This window comes from Saccoglossus kowalevskii, chromosome 4 (genome assembly GCF_978046115.1).
Source record: "Saccoglossus kowalevskii chromosome 4, keSacKowa6.1, whole genome shotgun sequence".
Classification (NCBI taxonomy): domain Eukaryota; kingdom Metazoa; phylum Hemichordata; class Enteropneusta; family Harrimaniidae; genus Saccoglossus; species Saccoglossus kowalevskii.
In genome coordinates this window covers 21052233-21075235 of record NC_140644.1, presented here as the reverse complement: position 1 = coordinate 21075235, position 23003 = coordinate 21052233, and the positions used below count along the sequence as shown (strand labels likewise).

Below are 23003 nucleotides of genomic sequence, written 5' to 3'. Positions count from 1 at the left end.
CAATTAGAGTTTGTTTGGTATCAATGTGGAACACATGAAGTATGTCAATTAGAGTTTGTTGGGTATCAATGTGGAACACATGATCGAAGCATGTCAATTAGAGTTTGTTGGGTATCACTGTGGAACACATGAAGTATGTCAATTAGAGTTTGTTGGGTATCAATGTGGAACACATGAAGTATGTCAAGTAGAGTTTGTTGGGTAACAATGTGGAACACATGATCAAAGCATGTCAATTAGAGTTTGTTGAGTATCAATGTGGAACACATGATCAAAGCATGTCAATTAGAGTTTGTTGAGTATCAATGTGGAACACATGATCAAAGCATGTCAATTAGAGTTTGTTGGGTATCAATGTGGAACACATGAAGTATGTCAATTAGAGTTTGTTGGGTATCAATGTGGAACACATGAAGTATGTCAATTAGAGTTTGTTGAGTATCAATGTGGAACACATGAAGTATGTCAATTAGAGTTTGTTGGGTATCAATGTGGAACACATGAAGTATGTCAATTAGAGTTTGTTTGGTATCAATGTGGAACACATGATCAAAGCATGTCAATTAGTTTGTTGGGTATCAATGTGGAACACATGAAGTATGTCAATTAGAGTTTGTTGGGTATCACTGTGGAACACATGAAGTATGTCAATTAGAGTTTGTTGGGTATCAATGTGGAACACATGATCGAAGCATGTCAATTAGAGTTTGTTGGGTATCAATGTGGAACACATGAAGTATGTCAAGTAGAGTTTGTTGGGTATCAATGTGGAACACATGAAGTATGTCAATTAGAGTTTGTTGGGTATTAATGTGGAACACATGATCAAAGCATGTCAATTAGAGTTTGTTGGGTATCAATGTGGAACACATGAAGTATGTCAATTAGAGTTCGTTGGGTATCAATGTGGAACACATGAAGTATGTCAAGTAGAGTTTGTTGGGTATCAATGTGGAACACATGAAGTATGTCAATTAGAGTTCGTTGGGTATCAATGTGGAACACATGAAGTATGTCAAGTAGAGTTTGTTGGGTATCAATGTGGAACACATGAAGTATGTCAATTAGAGTTTGTTGGGTATTAATGTGGAACACATGATCAAAGCATGTCAATTAGAGTTTGTTGGGTATCAATGTGGAACACATGAAGTATGTCAATTAGAGTTCGTTGGGTATCAATGTGGAACACATGAAGTATGTCAAGTAGAGTTTGTTGGGTATCAATGTGGAACACATGAAGTATGTCAATTAGAGTTTGTTGGGTATCAATGTGGAACACATGAAGTATGTCAATTAGAGTTTGTTGGGTATTAATGTTGAACACATGAAGTATGTCAAGTAGAGTTTGTTGGGTATCAATGTGGAACACATGAAGTATGTCATGTAGAGTTTGTTGGGTATCAATGTGGAACACATGATCGAAGCATGTCAATCAGAGTTTATTAGGTATCAATGTGGAACACATGAAGTATGTCAATTAGAGTTTGTTGAGTATCAATGTGGAACACATGAAGTATGTCATGTAGAGTTTGTTGAGTATCAATGTGGAACACATGAAGTATGTCAAGTAGAGTTTGTTGAGTATCAATGTGGAACACATGAAGTATGTCAAGTAGAGTTTATTGGGTATCAATGTGGAACACATGAAGTATGTCAATTAGAGTTTGTTATAGGTATCAATGTGGAACACATGAAGTATGTCAAGTAGAGTTTGTTGAGTATTAATGTGGAACACATGAAGTATGTCAATTAGAGTTTGTTGAGTATCAATGTGGAACACATGAAGTATGTCAATTAGAGTTTGTTGGGTATCAATGTGGAACACATGAAGTATGTCAATTAGAGTTTGTTGAGTATTAATGTGGAACACATGAAGTATGTCAATTAGAGTTTGTTGAGTATCAATGTGGAACACATGAAGTATGTCAATTAGAGTTTGTTAGGTATCAATGTGGAACACATGAAGTATGTCAAGTAGAGTTTGTTAGGTATCAATGTGGAACACATGAAGTATGTCAATTAGAGTTTGTTGGGTATCAATGTGGAACACATGAAGTATATCAATTAGAGTTTGTTGAGTATCAATGTGGAACACATGAAGTATGTCATGTAGAGTTTGTTGAGTATCAATGTGGAACACATGAAGTATGTCAAGTAGAGTTTGTTGAGTATCAATGTGGAACACATGAAGTATGTCAAGTAGAGTTTATTGGGTATCAATGTGGAACACATGAAGTATGTCAAGTAGAGTTTGTTGAGTATCAATGTGGAACACATGAAGTATGTCAAGTAGAGTTTGTTGAGTATCAATGTGGAACACATGAAGTGTGTCATGTAGAGTTTGTTGAGTATCAATGTGGAACACATGAAGTATGTCAAGTAGAGTTTGTTGGGTATCAATGTGGAACACATGAAGTATGTCAATTAGAGTTTGTTGGGTATCAATGTGGAACACATGAAGTATGTCAAGTAGAGTTTGTTGAGTATCAATGTGGAACACATGAAGTATGTCAAGTAGAGTTTGTTGAGTATCAATGTGGAACACATGAAGTATGTCAAGTAGAGTTTATTGGGTAACAATGTGGAACACATGAAGTATGTCAATTAGAGTTTGTTAGGTATCAATGTGGAACACATGAAGTATGTCAAGTAGAGTTTGTTGGGTATCAATGTGGAACACATGAAGTATGTCAATTAGAGTTTGTTAGGTATCAATGTGGAACACATAAAGTATGTCAATTAGAGTTTGTTGAGTATCAATGTGGAACACATGAAGTATGTCAAGTAGAGTTTGTTGGGTATCAATGTGGAACACATGAAGTATGTCAATTAGAGTTTGTTGAGTATCAATGTGGAACACATGAAGTATGTCAAGTAGAGTTTGTTGAGTATCAATGTGGAACACATGAAGTATGTCAAGTAGAGTTTGTTGGGTATCAATATGGAACACATGAAGTATGTCAATTAGAGTTTGTTGAGTATCAATGTGGAACACATGAAGTATGTCAAGCAGAGTTTGTTGGGTATCAATGTGGAACACATGAAGTATGTCAATTAGAGTTTGTTGGGTATCAATGTGGAACACATGATCGAAGCATGTCAATTAGAGTTTGTTGAGTATTCATGTGGAACACATGATCGAAGCATGTCAATTAGAGTTTGTTGAGTATCAATGTGAAACACATGATCGAAGCATGTCAATTAGAGTTTGTTGGGTATCAATGTGGAACACATGAAGTATGTCAATTAGAGTTTGTTGGGTATCAATGTGGAACACATGAAGTATGTCAAGTAGAGTTTGTTGGGTATCAATGTGGAACACATGAAGTATGTCAAGTAGAGTTTGTTGGGTATCAATGTGGAACACATGAAGTATGTCAATTAGAGTTTGTTGGGTATCAATGTGGAACACATGATCGAAGCATGTCAATTAGAGTTTGTTGGGTATCAATGTGGAACACATGAAGTATGTCAATTAGAGTTTGTTGGGTATCAATGTGGAACACATGAAGTATGTCATGTAGAGTTTGTTGGGTATCAATGTGGAACACATGAAGTATGTCATGTAGAGTTTGTTGGGTATCAATGTGGAACACATGAAGTATGTCATGTAGAGTTTGTTGAGTATCAATGTGGAACACATGAAGTATGTCATGTAGAGTTTGTTGAGTATCAATGTGGAACACATGAAGTATGTCATGTAGAGTTTGTTGGGTATCACTGTGGAACACATGAAGCATGTCAAGTAGAGTTCGTTGGGTATCAATGTGGAACACATGAAGTATGTCAATTAGAGTTTGTTGGGTATCAATGTGGAACACATGAAGTATGTCAATTAGAGTTTGTTGGGTATCAATGTGGAACACATGAAGTATGTCAATTAGAGTTTGTTTGGTATCAATGTGGAACACATGATCAAAGCATGTCAATTAGAGTTTGTTTGGTATCAATGTGGAACACATGAAGTATGTCAATTAGAGTTTGTTGGGTATCAATGTGGAACACATGATCGAAGCATGTCAATTAGAGTTTGTTGAGTATCAATGTGAAACACATGATCGAAGCATGTCAATTAGAGTTTGTTGGGTATCAATGTGGAACACATGAAGTATGTCAAGTAGAGTTTGTTGGGTATCAATGTGGAACACATGAAGTATGTCAATTAGAGTTTGTTGGGTATCAATGTGGAACACATGATCGAAGCATGTCAATTAGAGTTTGTTGGGTATCAATGTGGAACACATGAAGTATGTCAATTAGAGTTTGTTGAGTATCAATGTGGAACACATGAAGTATGTCAATTAGAGTTTGTTGGGTATCAATGTGGAACACATGAAGTATGTCATGTAGAGTTTGTTGGGTATCAATGTGGAACACATGAAGTATGTCAATTAGAGTTTGTTGGGTATCAATGTGGAACACATGAAGTATGTCAATTAGAGTTTGTTGGGTATCAATGTGGAACACATGATCGAAGCATGTCAATTAGAGTTTGTTGGGTATCAATGTGGAACACATGAAGTATGTCAATTAGAGTTTGTTGAGTATTAATGTGGAACACATGAAGTATGTCAAGTAGAGTTTGTTGAGTATCAATGTGGAACACATGAAGTATGTCAATTAGAGTTTGTTGGGTATCAATGTGGAACACATGAAGTATGTCATGTAGAGTTTGTTGAGTATCAATGTGGAACACATGAAGTATGTCATGTAGAGTTTGTTGGGTATCAATGTGGAACACATGAAGTATGTCATGTAGAGTTTGTTGGGTGTCAATGTGGAACACATGAAGTATGTCAAGTAGAGTTTGTTGAGTATCAATGTGGAACACATGAAGTATGTCAAGTAGAGTTTGTTGAGTATCAATGTGGAACACATGAAGTATGTCAAGTAGAGTTTATTGGGTAACAATGTGGAACACATGAAGTATGTCAATTAGAGTTTGTTAGGTATCAATGTGGAACACATAAAGTATGTCAATTAGAGTTTGTTGAGTATCAATGTGGAACACATGAAGTATGTCAAGTAGAGTTTGTTGGGTATCAATGTGGAACACATGAAGTATGTCAAGTAGAGTTTGTAGAGTATCAATGTGGAACACATGAAGTATGTCAAGTAGAGTTTGTTGAGTATCAATGTGGAACACATGAAGTATGTCAAGTAGAGTTTATTCGGTAACAATGTGGAACACATGAAGTATGTCAATTAGAGTTTGTTAGGTATCAATGTGGAACACATAAAGTATGTCAATTAGAGTTTGTTGAGTATCAATGTGGAACACATGAAGTATGTCAAGTAGAGTTTGTTGGGTATCAATGTGGAACACATGAAGTATGTCAAGTAGAGTTTGTTGGGTATCAATGTGGAACACATCAAGTATGTCAATTAGAGTTTGTTGAGTATCAATGTGGAACACATGAAGTATGTCAAGTAGAGTTTGTTGAGTATCAATGTGGAACACATGAAGTATGTCAAGTAGAGTTTGTTGGGTATCAATGTGGAACACATGAAGTATGTCAATTAGAGTTTGTTGAGTATCAATGTGGAACACATGAAGTATGTCAAGTAGAGTTTGTTGGGTATCAATGTGGAACACATGAAGTATGTCAATTAGAGTTTGTTGAGTATCAATGTGGAACACATGAAGTATGTCAATTAGAGTTTGTTGAGTATCAATGTGGAACACATGAAGTATGTCAATTAGAGTTTGTTGAGTATCAATGTGGAACACATGAAGTATGTCAATTAGAGTTTGTTGAGTATCAATGTGGAACACATGAAGTATGTCAAGTAGAGTTTGTTGGGTATCAATGTGGAACACATGAAGTATGTCAATTAGAGTTTGTTGAGTATCAATGTGGAACACATGAAGTATGTCAATTAGAGTTTGTTGGGTATCAATGTGGAACACATGAAGTATGTCAATTAGAGTTTGTTGGGTATCACTGTGGAACACATGAAGTATGTCAAGTAGAGTTTGTTTGGTATCAATGTGGAACACATGAAGTATGTCAATTAGAGTTTGTTGGGTATCAATGTGGAACACATGAAGTATGTCAAGTAGAGTTTGTTGAGTATCAATGTGGAACACATGATCGAAGCATGTCAATTAGAGTTTGTTGGGTATCAATGTGGAACACATGAAGTATGTCAAGTAGAGTTTGTTTGGTATCAATGTGGAACACATGAAGTATGTCAATTAGAGTTTGTTGGGTATCAATGTGGAACACATGAAGTATGTCAAGTAGAGTTTGTTGGGTATCAATGTGGAACACATGAAGTATGTCAATTAGAGTTTGTTGGGTATCAATGTGGAACACATGAAGTATGTCAATTAGAGTTTGTTGGGTATCAATGTGGAACACATGATCAAAGCATGTCAATTAGAGTTTGTTGGGTATCAATGTGGAACACATGATCGAAGCATGTCAATTAGAGTTTGTTGGGTATCAATGTGGAACACATGATCGAAGTATGTCAATTAGAGTTTGTTGGGTATCAATGTGGAACACATGAAGTATGTCAATTAGAGTTTGTTGGGTATCAATGTGGAACACATGAAGTATGTCAATTAGAGTTTGTTGGGTATCAATGTGGAACACATGATCAAAGCATGTCAATTAGAGTTTGTTGGGTATCAATGTGGAACACATGATCGAAGTATGTCAATTAGAGTTTGTTGGGTATCAATGTGGAACACATGAAGCATGTCAAGTAGAGTTTGTTGGGTATCAATGTGGAACACATGAAGTATGTCAAGTAGAGTTTGTTTGGTATCAATGTGGAACACATGAAGTATGTCAATTAGAGTTTGTTGGGTATCAATGTGGAACACATGATCAAAGCATGTCAATTAGAGTTTGTTGAGTATCAATGTGGAACACATGAAGTATGTCAATTAGAGTTTGTTGGGTATCAATGTGGAACACATGAAGTATGTCAAGTAGAGTTTGTTTGGTATCAATGTGGAACACATGAAGTATGTCAATTAGAGTTTGTTGGGTATCAATGTGGAACACATGAAGTATGTCAATTAGAGTTTGTTTGGTATCAATGTGGAACACATGATCAAAGCATGTCAATTAGAGTTTGTTGGGTATCAATGTGGAACACATGATCGAAGTATGTCAATTAGATGGCATCTGAATTACCTTGACATGTACAATGCCATGATATTTTCAAACTTCGCATGATATTTCATGTTACTCTTCAAATTGAGGAGCTCTTCAATGTTTTTTTCTGTAAATCTGAAATGAAATGATAAAGTTTAGAACAGGAACCAATTGATGCTCCAAGATTTACGATCAATTTCTTGAATCCGAGCCCTCCGATTCAATTGTATATGCAATTCTAGATAACTACAGGTGTCCTTAGGATAGGCGTACACAATTAAATTGGGTAGCGATAGAGGGTAGGGTTAGAGTTGGGGTTAGGGTTGGGGGGTACAAAAGTAACAGTTTCCATTGCAAGATTTTCTGTAAATTTGTTACAATAAAAATATTTACAGCAAATTATACTTGAATTTGAACAGACTAGTTCACTATGTGACTCTAGATTTGATAAAGTTTGCAGCACTTGGATTGGATTGTTTTACTAATAATAGAAATGACATGTTGTATACATGATATGAAATATCAAAAAGTTACATAGTGTACACAGATGATATTCAACATGGGGGGTAAGTTTTATTTTAATTTCATGGATGTAATCAAAGTCTAAATTTATATACATAAAATCATTTTTTTAAACTTCAAGAATGATTCGCAAATCGGGTTCTAATTATGAACAAAATTGTCAGTTAAATCAAGTTTAGAAAAATGTGCAATATTAATTTGAGTTAAAAAATAAATTGTCACAAAACAAAGTCAACTTTCATGTATTATCTATTTGCATAATGACTAAATTGAGTAAAAAATAGCATTGACAAATTTAGTCGTGGTAGGTGGTTTTCACATTAAACCATTTCAAGGTTTTACCTTTCATGCAGTTTTAGAGACACCATATCTGTTTCTAATAAAATACTAAATTCAATCCAGTTTAGAGTTTGGTCCCAAGCTTGCCAACATTGACATTCAGCTTTCAATACAGGATCTGATGGGTACAAAGCTGGAAAAAGAATTACCACGTACAACATTACCATGAACTAAACATTTAAATATCACAGCTTTGCACAGATGACTAAATATGAACTAAACAGATCATACATTTTACAAGAATTAAAAGTAGTTTTTTTTTACTATGGAAACTGACATCTGAACTCCAAGTGGGGCCTATTTTAATCACAACGTGATTTTTAATTAAAATACATTGACCACTTATAATTTACATTCCAACAATTAAGGCCATTCATAAATCATAATTATTGCAATAGTGCTACAACTTGATGCAGCTTTTGTAATTACATTTTGTCTTAATTGTGCCACGGTTACTAAAAAAGACGGTAAGGAAACACTATTATTAAGAGGTGTGAATCTGCCTAATCCCTCAAGGATGCGTGTCGCGCTGTGTATTCTTTTAGTAATCGTGATGGTGCCTGTGAGTCCCACCAAACAGTAGTATTAAAGAGCAGCCACAAGTGTGTATTTACCAATAAGCAATTCTGACTCTAATTCAGAAAGCTTTGTGATGTAATTATAAAACAACCAGAGAATAAAAAAACAATAACAAAATATATAAACTTACATTTGCCTGTAGCTACAGTGTTGACATATTCTAGCATAGTCTTAATGCCAGTAACCAACCTATCATTGTGTTGTAGTCTGAATAGTCCACCAGATCCATTGGGTCTACCAATCAAGTCAATGAAATCACATGAAACAGTTGTGTAACTAGTATCTCCCTAGAGACAAAAACATAGTGAAATATTGAAGCACTGAATTAAGAAAATTAAACAATATAATAATAAACTTAAATTACTAAAACTAACAGTCATAAAGGGCATTCCAACTACAAGTAAAGTAATTGAAAGCTGCAGCAGTCACTTGGTGACTTCTGAGGTAAATAATCATGGTAAATGTAAACGATGAACATTTTCACCTTTTCCTTTAGCAATATTTTCATGATTAAACTTTCAGCTGCTGTTGAATACTCATACAAGACAAACTTTTCTGTAGCAGGGATGGACGTGATCTTCTCTTTTGTGCAACTTTTGCGGTTTGAAAGAACTCTGCAGTGAAAGCATATATCTATATAATTGAATGATTTGAAACAAATGTTAACCCAGCAGCAATGTTGAATCAAGCTCTGTTAACATACCTGTTTATTACAGTCATCCCATTAAATCGTTGATGTCTTTTTCCACTTCTCCAGTTTCCAATGGCAACCAACAGTGGTGACAAATATCTAATGACAAGATCCAATATCCTTGTTTTGAGGCTCACGCTTTTCTGGAAGCATTCCCTTTTTGCAAGTTTATTGATGTAATGAGAAACGTTGGGGAAATGCTGCTTTGTGATCGGCAGTCCCATTATGTCAAACATTTGAACTCTTGGAAATACTGATAAATCAGCAATCGTAAATCGCTCACCTACCTGAAATGATAGTACAGTGTATATTATACCAAAGACTATCTAATTATGCAATATGTAAATGTACAAACAAACAAAAATGTCAAACCTCAGCTTTATGCAGTCGTAATATGCTGAACTTTGATGAAATGTACAACATTCTACACAAACACTGTACACTATGTACAATCAGAGGTACATTACTTGGGGTTTGCAACTCGCATAGTACTGTATGGTGACATCATGTCAAGATCCCATTCAAGTCTCTTCTCGTAGATAGCGAGACTGAGGCTACGACCTTCTGACATGACATATATCAATGTTCAAGGTTTGTAATGAAAAAATAAAACTTTTCTTGTTACAATCATAGTGAAAAATGTACTACATCGAAAATGTACAGAAAATATAGTTCTCGTAATCCGTCATATCATGGGCAGCTATTTTGATCCACCTGGACATCCAAGTATCCTAGTTACCTCGGGCATGCACATTCGCAATTTTCTGAGTTGGAATGCTCATGCGAGAGCGAGATTGTACCGGGATCTTGGTATCATGTCACCATAGTTGCAAACCCCAAGTAATGCACCTCCGGTACAATACAAAATTTAAATGTGTTTAAAAAGTACATGTAATATATTTGTGGTGAGCTTTCTTGCAATTTTAGCTTCTGACAAACATTTGACAACACAATGCAGTGAACAAACAACTTCATTTTCTTTAGTTTAGGTTTCATCAATCAATTATTTTTGTGAATTTCAGTTCGGATCATAGAGAAATCAAAATATATTAAAACAATAATGAATTACCAGGAAATCTTTTCCTTCCATTTCTTCCTCTAATATTAGTAAATTTTCATAGCATGCAATAGCTCTTTGTTCCATCTCAATAGGTGATTGGTAGGTTCCATGATACATTCTGTAAAGTTAGTTCAGACGCATAATTGATCCATTCACAATTACAGCAGCCAGCACACTCATGCAAATTAGATACATAATTCAGAACAAAATGTGTTCAGTCACAAAAACATTGCCTTTTTCATAATTTTTTATCCAAGAGCAATTTATTTCCATTGATTCAATTAATGCTGATTTAAGGATGTGGTTATTTGGCAGCGTGTGAAGTCTATACCAGTATTTCATTTGTAAAATACAACTTTTAATTATTATTGGTATTCTGACTAATTCCCCCTAATAGTTGGGGTTACATGAACCGGTAAAACTAACTGCATACTTTTTCAAGACTATTAATATCGTTTGAAATTTCACATGCCCAAACCTCTGCTCCATACAACAAAAAATGGTGAATTAATTGATCAAACAATTTCAATTTAATGTATTTCAAAATTTTGCTCAACAACATTGGATGAGCAAGTCGTATATTATTATAGTGAAAAAGCTTACATATAATTTAGGCGAGGGTTCTCCGAACCCGCCTATTCACATAGTTCATACCCACCATAGACTCCGGTCAGTCAAAATGACTATTTTGAATTGTAGGCATTAATCAGCGATTCTGCCGGTGACAGAGAGATATAATCCAGGTCAGGGGAAGCCCCATGACCTCAAGATTCTTTTACCCCTTACGTCACGAATCCACGTGACCGAGGCCATGTGGCAACGCCACAGGTAGCCGCCCATCATTCTGGTTCCTTTCTCTCCGCCTCGAGGACTTGGACCAACGCGACGGAAAGAGTGGGGAGGTTGGGGGTGACCCGGAGTCTATGGTGGGTATGAACTATGTGAATAGGCGGGTTCGGAGAACCGTCGCCTAAATTCACTACGTTCAATTACCCACCATAGACTCCGGTCAGTCAAAATGACTATTTTGAACTGTAGGCAGAGTCAGACACCAAAAGGTGGCGGGTTTTTCCGAGCCAACAGAAAAAAAAGGAATGATGAAAGTCTTTCCCCAGTCCGGGATGAAAACAAACTCAAAAGACCTAAGTTAAGATCCAAGAAGGGTGGTGTCTTACCTTGCCTGTGCTGTCCCCGAAGCAAGAAACCAATGCTGCTGTGGTGACAGGGTTCGGTGCGCCCGAGAAAGCTAGACCCAAGCCGAATTCGGGGGTGATAAGCTTGAAGTAGGACCGAAACAGTTCGCATGAGGGCGTAGGTCGAAAGAAGCGAAACCTGGGAGCTTCCAGGGAGTGCTAGTGGTACAGACAATCTGCCCGCAAAAATGCAGAGACTGACTTATCGCCTATGCGCAGGGGCCCCTGCGGTCATACGGGCTGGGTCAGCAAACAAAGCCTGACCCGTTACTACGGGGCCTAACCTGAAGAGACCCTGCTCAATAGATTGGGTGTCTCCTAGGTAGTAGTTGATGAAGACGTTCTGCGTTCTCCAGAAGCCTGCCCTCAGAATGTGTTTGAGGGTGGGCACCTGACGCTAGCACTAGTGAGTTAGCAATCGCACGGACCTCATGTTCTCGTACTTGGTGCCTCTGCAAGGTCTGTGTTGAGGAGGATATTGTATTATAGACCTCCAGTACAGTCGCAGTAATCCACCTGGAGATGGAAGTCGGGGAAGCCGGCTTATCCTGTTTGCCAGGGCCGTAACACAAAAATATGTATTTGGTTCCCCGTCTGGAAAACCTGGTACGGTTCTCGCGGCAACTCAGCGCTCGGACCGGGTAGAGAAGCAATTCCTCCTGATCCTCCGGACCGACAATATTTGCCAGCCGGGGGATGACGATCGGGTGAGGATCGTGTCCTGGGATTTGGTTCTAGGCGAGAAACCCGATTCGTGTCTTTAGCACAACTTGATTGTCCATAACGGCGGTACATCATCCGGGATGGACAATGCCCCCCAGCTCTGGCCGACGCCTACCTGAGGCGAGGACCAGTAGGAAGACTATTTTCCACGCCAAAAATTTGAGTGGTGCTTGATCAGAGAGGCTCAAAAGGCGGTCTGCTTAGAGCGGACAACACAGCCGACAAGTCCCAGTTCCCTTGCATGGGGTCTCAGCGTCTGGAAAGCAGTAAATAGTCTCCTAATAGTAGGACAATCGGTTAGTCTTGTTCCCGTATGTTTGAATGGTGGGGCACAAGGCCGACCTGTAGCCAACGATCGCTGCGTAGGACAAACCCACTTCGTCAAACAGGTGGACGAAGAGGGATGGTATCGATCAATCTCCCTTCCGCTACACTAACCAGTGTATGCTCGCAGCCTAGAAATGTAGGCTGCATTGGTGGAATCCCTGTTCGCCCTAGCCAGGACGTTTGCAGCCCGCTCAGATAAAGCTTTTGTATGTGCGGGTCTAATGAGAGCCTCTATGCGGGTAAGTGATACCCGCTGGGCTCGTGGTAGTGCACCGTCTGGTTGGGACGGCATGTCCGGTAAGTCCAGAAGCACTGCTGGTGTTTCGACTATCGTTTCCGACAGAAGTGGAAACTAGGCCCCGTTTGGCCAATTGGGTGCGACCAATGATAATATGCAGGTGTGCACCTGTCGAAGTCTTCTCCAGTGCCCGGTGGACTAGCGGGAAGGGAGGAAAAGCGTACACAACTAAGTGGGTCCGCGGGGTAGCAAAGCGACCCTGGCCCAGGCTCCTGGAGTCAGCAGGAGTGTTACATACGTCGGGAGCTTGGTGTTCCGGGGTGCGGCAAACGGTCTAACCTTGGACCGTCCACAGCCGAAACAGCCTGGAGGCTACCCACTGGGGTATCAGCCACTCCGTGTTCTGGAGACGGAGTCGCCCTGAAAGGGCGTCATCAGACTGTTCCTCACCCCTGGAAGGTGGTGTGCGGTTAGCTCCACATTGTATTCCAGGCACCAAAGGAGGATTTTGCTCCGCTAGGACTGACAACGATGGGGAATGCGTCCCCCCCTCCTTCTTGAAGGAGACCACGTCTGTGCGGAGCAGGACTCTGTGGTCTCGAACTACGGGTAGAAAGCGTGGTAGTGCTAAGTACACTGCTCACAGTTCGAGCCGGTTGATATGGTGGTCCCAAAACTATGCGGGAGCCATATCCTTGGGCTTGTTCGTCCAATAGATGCGCTCCCCAACCCTGGGGGAGGCATCTGTTACCAGAGTCATACCTGCAGCGAGCGGGTTCAAGGGGGCCCCTCTGCCCGAGGTTGGTCAGTGACGACCACCAGGGCAGGGCTTCCTTCACTTGGTCCGAGATCGAAACCCGCCTATCTAGTTCCCATAGGTGAGCTCGGCGTTATAACAAGCGTTATACCGGGCAGCTGCGTAGTGCGACCTGGGGAACGACCCTTCGAAGCGAGGTCATCATTCCGATGATCCGCATTAGTTCACGGAGGGACACCAAGGGAACGCTGACTAGGCATTCGGCTAGGCTGCTTAGCACTAAGCAATATGCTTGAAATAGCTAAGCCAAGCTTACCTCTGTGTCAAAACTCCATGCCCAGGGACACCAACTGCGCATTGGCTCGAGGTGGGACTTGTCGATTTACTAACGAGCCCAACTGGTGAAGTAAATCCTGTGTTAGCCTGATGCATTTGGCTATTACCCCTTGCCCGGGTTGTTGGTAACCAGTAGTCTGGGTACGGATTGAGGTGTACCGACATCTGGTGAAGCAGCAGCACTACCTGTTTCATCCCTCTGGTGAACACATAGGGCGCTGTGCCTAACCCGAACGGGGGGGGGGGGACACCGAAGTTCGAATACTTGGCCCAGCTGGGCGATTCGAAGGAGATGGCAACTCGCTAGGTGCATCGGTACGTGCAGGTAGGCCCCGCTTAAGTCTAGCGGGGCTAGCCAGTCAAAACGGTGGATGGAGAGAAGAACCCTGAATGGTGTCTCCATGTGGAACCGATCGAGGGGCACGTACTGATTCAGTCTGTCTAGGTCCAAAACTGGACGCCTGCCACTTGTAGATTTGGTACTACGAACACATTTGGGTAGAAGCCTGGAGTTCCGGCTGATGTACCCTGTGTATGGCGTCTTTCCCCAGCAAACTGCTACTTCCTGTCTGATTGCTTCCGCCTTGCGGGAGTCCCCTGGCAGTGCCCAACAGGGGAGACACTGACGGGGGGAAATGCGGTATGTCGTAAACGGATGTCACCACCTGGAAAGGTCCAGGTATCGGTCACCCGCCGTCTCCAAACCGGACTACACCGACGCAATCTGTGTACGACAGGGATGTGTGGCCATGTGTTCGACAGTACCAGACTACACCGACGCAATCTGTGTACGACAGGGATGTGTGGCCATGTGTTCGGCAGTTGCGAGGGGGGGGGGGGTGCTCCCTTCCCCCATGAGGTGAGTTCCCCAAGGCCTGAAGTAGTCACTAAGTTGTGACCTGGCCACTCACCGAACACGTGCCTGTCCCCCCCGGTTGCAGAGGTGAGCGTCAAACATGCTTCCCCTGCTGCCGGGTAGACGTCCGCCCAGAGAGGGTGAGGAGCCACCACCTGGCTCTTACCTCCCTGGGGGCGCGCCACTACCCTTCCCTCCCATGGAAGGGTATAAGCGCTTGCCTCCTGGCTGACTCTGGCTAGCGGACAACGCCCTAGGGCGTTGTGTTTTCTGTGCTTGGGGTGCCCTCCGCTTGCCCATGGCAGGACCAACTGGCTAGCGGATTCGATCTGAACCCTCTGATTCATTGCACTCCGAAGCTCCGAGACTGTACCCACCATTCCCTGAACAAAGAAGGTGGAGGGTGTCCAGTCTGCGTCACTGAGGTGGGGACGTACCCCGGCTCAGCTTGTCGGCGAAAACACATGCGTCTAAGGCCGCGTCTCATAGCACAGTAGTGGCCCTGGCCAAGCGAGCCAGGCAACACTAGGGGGTGTCGCACGTAGATGTGCGGTGGCCCACCAGTAAAAATGTTGCCTGGTCTAGGAGGCTGGTGCGTTCTGCCTCCAAGGTCACCAGAGTGCTGGGCACGCATAATAATGCGCTCAAGCAACTCTGCCCTCAGGGCTAGATGGGTCGTCCTCAATTGGCAAAGACACCCATGGAACGCGGCTATCCCCCTTTGCCCGGTTTGCCAAATTCGTGGTACCGGGGTCTGGGGAAGGAGCCTTGGAATCCGGTTGGGGGCGTTTTGGTCTCATCCCATGCTATGGGGTCTGATCCCGAAACACACCGACCGGGTAGCGTTTGGTCCAGTGGGAAGTGTTGCCTAACGTTATCCCCACCCGGGGGCCTTAAGCATTACATCCTCCGCGGCTGACCAACGCCGCCCATCAACACCGTTTGCATGCTCTGCGCCCCACTCCGCACTCAGACGGACAGGGGAGAGATGTGCCGACGGGGTTGCTTTGGATCCCGACGCCCGTGATCCCATAAGCGTTGAAGCAACCCTTAGGTGGTCGCTTTAGGATCAAGGGTGGGGGTATATACATCGTATCACTGGGATCGATGATACTCCGCCTCACCCCAAAAGCGTGGCTCACCGAGTCATACAGATGGAAGACTCTGAGGGACCGCCCGGAGTACCGGCTGTATCCAACGCGAGTGAACTGCATCTCCTTTAACTTAAAATATGTGAGAGGGAGCGTGTTCGACTGTGCGTCTCATGACAGGGTCGGTTCCCTCTGGGGACGCCCGTGGGTCGGTAAGAAAGGAGTCAAAACCCACAGCGGAAACCGGACACAAGGATAAATTCGTTACCGTTGTACCGTTACCGCGTGACGAACCCTAGCTGGCTGAAAGTGGGGGGGGTCAACGCGTGCCCTGCCCTGAAAGCCCTGCCCTGAGATCGGAGACTTGGCTGCCAGCACCCCGTTGGCATCCAGAGAAGGACCGGTGCAATTAGCCTGAGCCTTGGCCACCCCCCAAAATAGTGGAAGAGCCGTGACTGGGAACGGAGGTTCCCCGGAAGAGACGTGTTTGAATGCAAACATGCTTTCGTGTCTCTTCCTGCTTGCCTACCGAGGGGACACAGTGGAGACAGCTCGCTCCGACTGCGTCTGATCTACCCGGCCTGCCAGGTACGCAATTGCCCCGACAGTCCTTCGACCGAAGCCCTCAACTCGGAAGCAAACCCGGTGCCGTGCGAGGAAGGGTCCACAAAGAGACCCGCAACGGGCCCCATAGGAGGAAAGCCTCCAGGGGCACAGCCTCGCTGCAGCCGGTAAAATCGGGTAAACCACCGCCTGAAAAAAACAGACTGTGAGGATGCCCTTCGATCAGCGGGGGAGACCGAGAAAAATATCGGTACCTCCACCGTCGGGCCTCTTACTCGACGTCCCGGTACATGAAGTACCAGTAGCCGAGCGTGAGGACTTTCCACTCATGCAAAACACGTAACTCACTTTAACCGATTTGTTTACTGGACGCGCGACCTTGCTGTGACGCGGTCAGTCTCAGCGATTTTGATGGCTCTGAAAGAAAATCTCAGGCCTCAGAACTCCAGTGAAAAAAACACGCTTTCACGCAAAAACCCTGAAACCCGCACGTAGCTACGACAAAGTATCTCAGATGCGGGTTCTATGCTGATAAATTCTGAATATAACCACTGTACGGTCGACTCGAAACACGAGGAGACCGGAAAGAAAACGGCAGCGAGCCCTGGTGCTGTCATTACATCTATATATTGCTAAATACATTAAAAATAAAAGACAACATGCATGAGGGAAACGAATTACAGTTGTAAAAGGTGCCGCCATGAAATCAACATGTGACTACGTAGTGGCGCCGGATTTTGATTTCTTTGCTGTGAAAATACTACACACAAAGGGGAAAAACGACACGAGGGTAAAAATGACAAGGAAAACTTATCCTACCAGCTACCATGTCGGATGCCGAGCAGCGGCAACAACCCAAGCTATAAATCCGGACAGGAAAAAAAAAAGCAGGCGATCCAGCAGAGCTCGCTAGATTTCATCTCCACTCAAGGCGGAGAGAAATTAAGAGTGATGGACGGCTACCTGTGGCGTTGCCACATGGCCTCGGTCATGTGGGTTCGTGACGTAAGGGGTAAAAGAATCTTGAGGTCATGGGGCTTCCCCTGACCTGGATTCTATCTCTCCGTCACCGGCAGAATCGCTGATTAATGCCTACAGTTCAAAATAGTCATTTTGACTGACCGGAGTCTATGGTGGGTAATTGAACGTAGTGAATTTAGTGAGTTTTTAATATGAGGATAGTTTGACATTATATACAATGAAAAGTTCTCTCCAAAATATGTAGTATCGTAAAATCTGTATTAGAAGCCGCATCCCTAATAGAAGTCGCACCAATTTTATTTGAATAATTGAGAACCAAAAAATTCAGCATTTCTTATATGTATAGATGCTCTAATAGAAGCCGCATTCCCGTTGCATTGTACCATTTTAATAGAAGCCGCGGTTTCTAATACAGATTTTACAGTACTATACTCACTAATGAAACATTTGAATTTGGCTCAAAGTGTGTTTTTTTGCAAAGTTTTAAACCATTCACACAACTTTATTGCACTTCACAAAGAGTTTATTTTTATTCATCATTTCTTTAATTCGTTCAAAACTTGAGATATTGTAAAAGAGTGCACATTCACTGGTGAACAATCATGGGATTTATAAATTGTGTTTTAGATATAGCTAGAGCAAAATAAAAAAAATAAAGACTTACTTTTCATATTTATCACGCAAATGTTGCGAGCAATCTTTACCCCTTAAAGCACTGTCAGAGCTTGGTTGTGTAGCTCTGATGACAAAACTAAACAGGTTGTGGTACATGAATGGTACAAAATCCTGAAAAAGAATAAAATTACAAAAAAATAAAATAACACTGATATTTTATTATGTTACATTATGTGGTTTATTCCCTCTTACAGCATTACTGACATATTATTGATTAATAAATATTTCAAAAAATTTGTAATTTTCAAGATGCCGAATTGTTCAGTTATGGGCATTGTGTTACGAGCATCAAGTTACGATGACATTGTACAAATGACCACACTCACTTTTGCAAAACCACGCCCAAATTGTAACTCAAAGCCCAATTTACATTTAACAAACTTCAAGTTTCGGGCAACATATATTTTTATTTTTGTTAAACGTCCACATTTAGTAACTCAAACTTTAAATAACAGTTAATCGAACGTTGAGTTACAGGCAATGATGATAAGTTACTACAATGGAGGAGATACATTAATCAGAGTCATATTTTAATTTATCATGTATAACGACAGACATGATTGACAGTAACTGGCACTTAACTTGCACAGGTGCTAATTGCAAAATGACACTCCATATTTGTGTCTAAGAAGACATCTTGTTTACAACATTCGGTATTATATAGTAAAACTTGATACAAACTACAAATACAACTGACTATTAATTATAGTTAAAGCAACATGTATTTCTGATACATCTGATTCTCTCTAAATAAATTAAATAAAGAGAAATCACAACATTTTCTGAATACTTACATCAGTTAAACTAACTTCCCATTCTTGCCATCTCTGACATTGAGCTTTCTCCCAGGGGTCATTGGGATATAGTTTATTTCCTGGCAGAACAGTGTCCAGAAACTCTGTTATGACATTGGATTCAAACAAACAACAGTCTGGTATATCCTACATACACAAACATAATTCATTGGATTGCTAGTGGTTAATCTGACTATTATTTGTCATATGTTACCAATTGAATTTCATATCATACACTCTAGGATCATATTAATTGATCTGATGGTGCCTGAGAAGGCTGTACAATTGAACTGGTGTGTTCCATCGAATTGTTTCTCATTATATTAATCTGATAGTGCCTTAGGATGTACATACATGTAACATGAAATAATGTTTCAACATGATTAGTCAAGTCATGTCAGAGATTTGGCTCTTGAACAGAATTCATTATAACTAAAGACGGTCATTTTAAATTTAACTGATTTGAAAAACAAAATGACATGGATTAAGGTTTCAATGTATGTAGTAAATTTGAATGAAATCCATCTGTACATGACCAAAATCCAGTTCCGGAATGGCAGCCATGATAGATTTCAATGAATTTGTAACATTAAAATGGTGCCCATTCAGCCATCTTGAATCTGATCAGCAAACAAATACATGTACATACATGTGATATGATGTACAACGTATATGTACGTATAATGTTTTAACATGAACGGTCAGACATCTGGAACAGCATTTATTTAAAAGAAAATGGCTGCCAGTTGGCTATTTTGAATCCAAATGATGTGCATCAAGGTCTCATAATGTTCAAACTATGTACCAAGTTTGAACAAAATCCATACATGACCAAGATGCAGTTCCAAAATTTAGATAAATTTTTAAGATTAAAATGGCCGCCATTCTACCATCTTTAGGCATTTATGAATTTCACAATTTTATTACATGTAATAGTTTATGCAATATTAATGTAAATTACAAAAGTGTTTCTGTGATCAAATAAATAATATTTTAATGATTCAGTGTACAACACTTCTATTGGAGATATGCTTTTAATATAAAAATACAGTAAGCAACATACAATGTAAGTGCGAAGGAAAGGCAATGCATACAATAAGACCTATGGTACGACAATGACAGGTTGTGTCAATGTTGTATGATTAATTAATATATAGTTCAATTATGTGCAATGTGTATTGAAGTTTAATTTCTTTATTTATCTTTAATGAAGTACATAGAAAGTTAGTGTATAAAATAGATATACTCACATCCACGTTATGTACAATTATTGCTGGCACTTTGCCATTGGGATTTATTTTCAAGTATTCAGCTGTTTTCTGCTCAGCATTTAACAAATCCACTTCAACCTGTTTGGAAACACACACATGATTCAAGGTGATAAATCGAGTACATAATAACGTGTACATACATGTGCCAGACAATACCTGTCATATATCAATAATGTGATTGCAAGGAATCTAACAAAAGGCACATGGATGATGTTGTGTAACATTACATTATCAATTTAAGAATCAATTGATTCTTTTGACTTGATATTATACAGTCGTCATGCTGCATCATGTTCGATGTGGGACCCATAGCGACTCACACGTATGCAAATTACTTTGTTTGTTTACATGAAATCCGAACACGTGCTGTATGATGACAGTAGCTAAAATGCATGTCTGCTAATATTATTTTTATATTTCTTTATTTTTTATTTTTTCAGTTTTTTTTTATTACATTTGTTTATTTATGTCTTGTTATTCTCTTTACCGTACTAAATCCTCTGATGATTTAGTTGTGTAATAAAGTTATTATTATTATTATTATTATTAAAAACAGCTTGCTTAAAGCTGGGAACAGGATAAGATACACATGGACTTTACTACTGTACTATACATGACAAAATTAAACTTGGCTAAGAGGCCAAACTGGTTAATAACTTATGCAAGTTTGAAAAAGTTCATATAAAATTGTTATTGTAACCACAAAAAAAAACATGTATGCCGAGGACAGCAACAACAATGGGGACAGACATTTTCCCCATGTATACCTTTCCCTTCATCTAATGAGGATTGTGCAAGCTAATAAAATGAATATTATTATTATATCACTCATGTATATAATACCTACTGTGTTCCACTGTCGTCCTTTCTCAAGAAGTGTCATACGTACACGTCTTCCACATGGACTAGCACCAGCATCATACAGAGTGATCCCATCACGTAGACGATACTTTCTGAAAAAAAAATTTTAATATAACAATGGAAAAAATGATCATACGTTCTACTATAATCAGTGTGATCTTTATCATTCTTTGTTGCATAAAGCAAAGGGCTTTAGCAGATTTATTTTTGCATTATTCAAATTAAACTAGTGAACATCAGAAATGCAACCACAAAAATGTTTCTAAAAATAATTAAAAAGCAAAAAAAAAAACAAAGAAATAAAGAAATTCAAAATTAACTATCATAGCTCTGCTAACAATGCTTAACAGAAACAAAACAAATAAATGTTTACATCTATGGTGTAGTCTGGTTTATCAACTAACTTCCATTGAAATCTGTTTTTTGATATACTAGAAACTTACATAATGAATTAATAATGAAAATTTGGTAACTACTGTAGAATACTTTATTTTCGCTTGGAATTTATTTTCGCTATTTTCGCTGAAGGGATGTTTCCGTGAAAATAAAATCCAGCGAATATACTTTTTTTCCTATATTTCACATTAAACTCATCAAAAATCAGTGAAAATAAATTCCACACAAAACGCCCAAAAAGCCTTTTCAGCAAAAATTAATTCCAGCAAAAATAAAGTATTTCACAGTATTAAACATGGCTTTCAAACGTAATGTAACCAATACAGAAGACTAGGGTAATTGCTATGCAAGTAATTCAAGCCTAAATGACACGAATATGTGGCTTACCCCAGAGCATCTACATACCAAGTTTCATCAATGATGACTGGTTCTTGAGATATGTCAAACAGCTAATATTGCTAATTGTTATGCAAATTGGATATTCAATATTCATGAATTTGAACCAAGAACTAAAGAATTATGTACCAAGTTTCATTGAAAGCTGGTTCTTCAGATAGCAATAGAAAAGTTGAACATTGACAAATTATTATGTAAATTAAGTAATTAATAAGCATGGATTTCAAACAAAAAAAATAAATCAGCTCTATATTACTAAGTACTAGCCTAGGTAAACAGTCTTTCCCACAATGCAATATTTCAGTGGAGAGAGCTATTAAACCTTCTAAGTTTAATAACAATAATAAAATAGCACAAATGTCTCCCGAATCCTGGCCGTATATGTGTGTGTGAAGTTTGAATGTAATCGACCCAGCCATGATGTACCATGCAGATACCCATCCCTGTTTTCAAACCCTAAAAAGCAGGATTCCGGAATTCCCTGTTAACTTGCTGTATGATTAACTCCCAGCATGCAGTGCGACAAACTCCCGACATGCACTGGGTAAACTTCTGGTGAACTGTCCATGTACACTACTTTGTGTCACATGCGTGTATTTTTGGGAGCTGTGTAGTCTGTATTACTGTAAACGGAATTTTAATAAAAATTTAACTGTTTACCGATATTGAATTTGTACTTATTCCGTCAAACAGGATTTTCCCTTCTGAATAGGTACTAACAAATATGGGGAAAATACAGAAAATACACTATACTGTATTGCTAGATATTAGAAGAATTATATAGAAGATAATTTGCTACTAATTTCAAAAACACCATCAAAATTACAGAATTCAATAATAAAATAACAGGAATAAGTGTAACAGACCCCTTAACAAGGAAATATTCTTTTATGAAAGAAAAGAAATCAATATAGTTAAAGATTTCAATTATCTTGGCTTAATTATGAGTCCAAATGGTAAATTTAAAGATGCCATGAAAAACCTAAAAAGAAAAGGAATAAAAGCCTTATTCTCATTAAAGCCCAAAATTACATCTGGTAGTCTGGACATGTCCATACTACTGTCACTATTTGATAAACTTATCAGACCAGTTATTGTGTATGGGAGTGACATTTGGGGAGAAGAAAGTTGTAGAAAATCAATTGTAGAGGATGTCCAGCATACATACTATCGGTACATTCTTGGTATCTCAAAAAATACACCAATCATGGCAATATATAGTGAATTGGGAAAATTACCTC

The 23003-nt window shown here is 39.7% G+C and overlaps 1 protein-coding gene across 2 annotated transcripts in view; it reads right to left on the bottom strand.

The window, feature by feature from the left end:
* The window catches only part of LOC100378977 (uncharacterized), a 29043-nt gene that overhangs the window by 4290 nt on the left and 1750 nt on the right, over window positions 1-23003 (bottom strand). The window contains exons 2-11 of one of the 2 annotated variants that reach the window (XM_002737901.4): window positions 20957-21062; window positions 20089-20187; window positions 18839-18985; window positions 18034-18155; window positions 10313-10421; window positions 9256-9530; window positions 9037-9166; window positions 8683-8839; window positions 7977-8106; window positions 7152-7247 (exon numbers count right to left, since the gene is read on the bottom strand). In XM_002737901.4, coding sequence (XP_002737947.2) covers window positions 7152-7247; window positions 7977-8106; window positions 8683-8839; window positions 9037-9166; window positions 9256-9530; window positions 10313-10421; window positions 18034-18155; window positions 18839-18985; window positions 20089-20187; window positions 20957-21062 — 1371 coding nt within the window. The remainder of the gene's footprint in view (window positions 1-7151; window positions 7248-7976; window positions 8107-8682; window positions 8840-9036; window positions 9167-9255; window positions 9531-10312; window positions 10422-18033; window positions 18156-18838; window positions 18986-20088; window positions 20188-20956; window positions 21063-23003) is intronic. The other variant, XM_085497947.1, reaches the window with a different exon arrangement.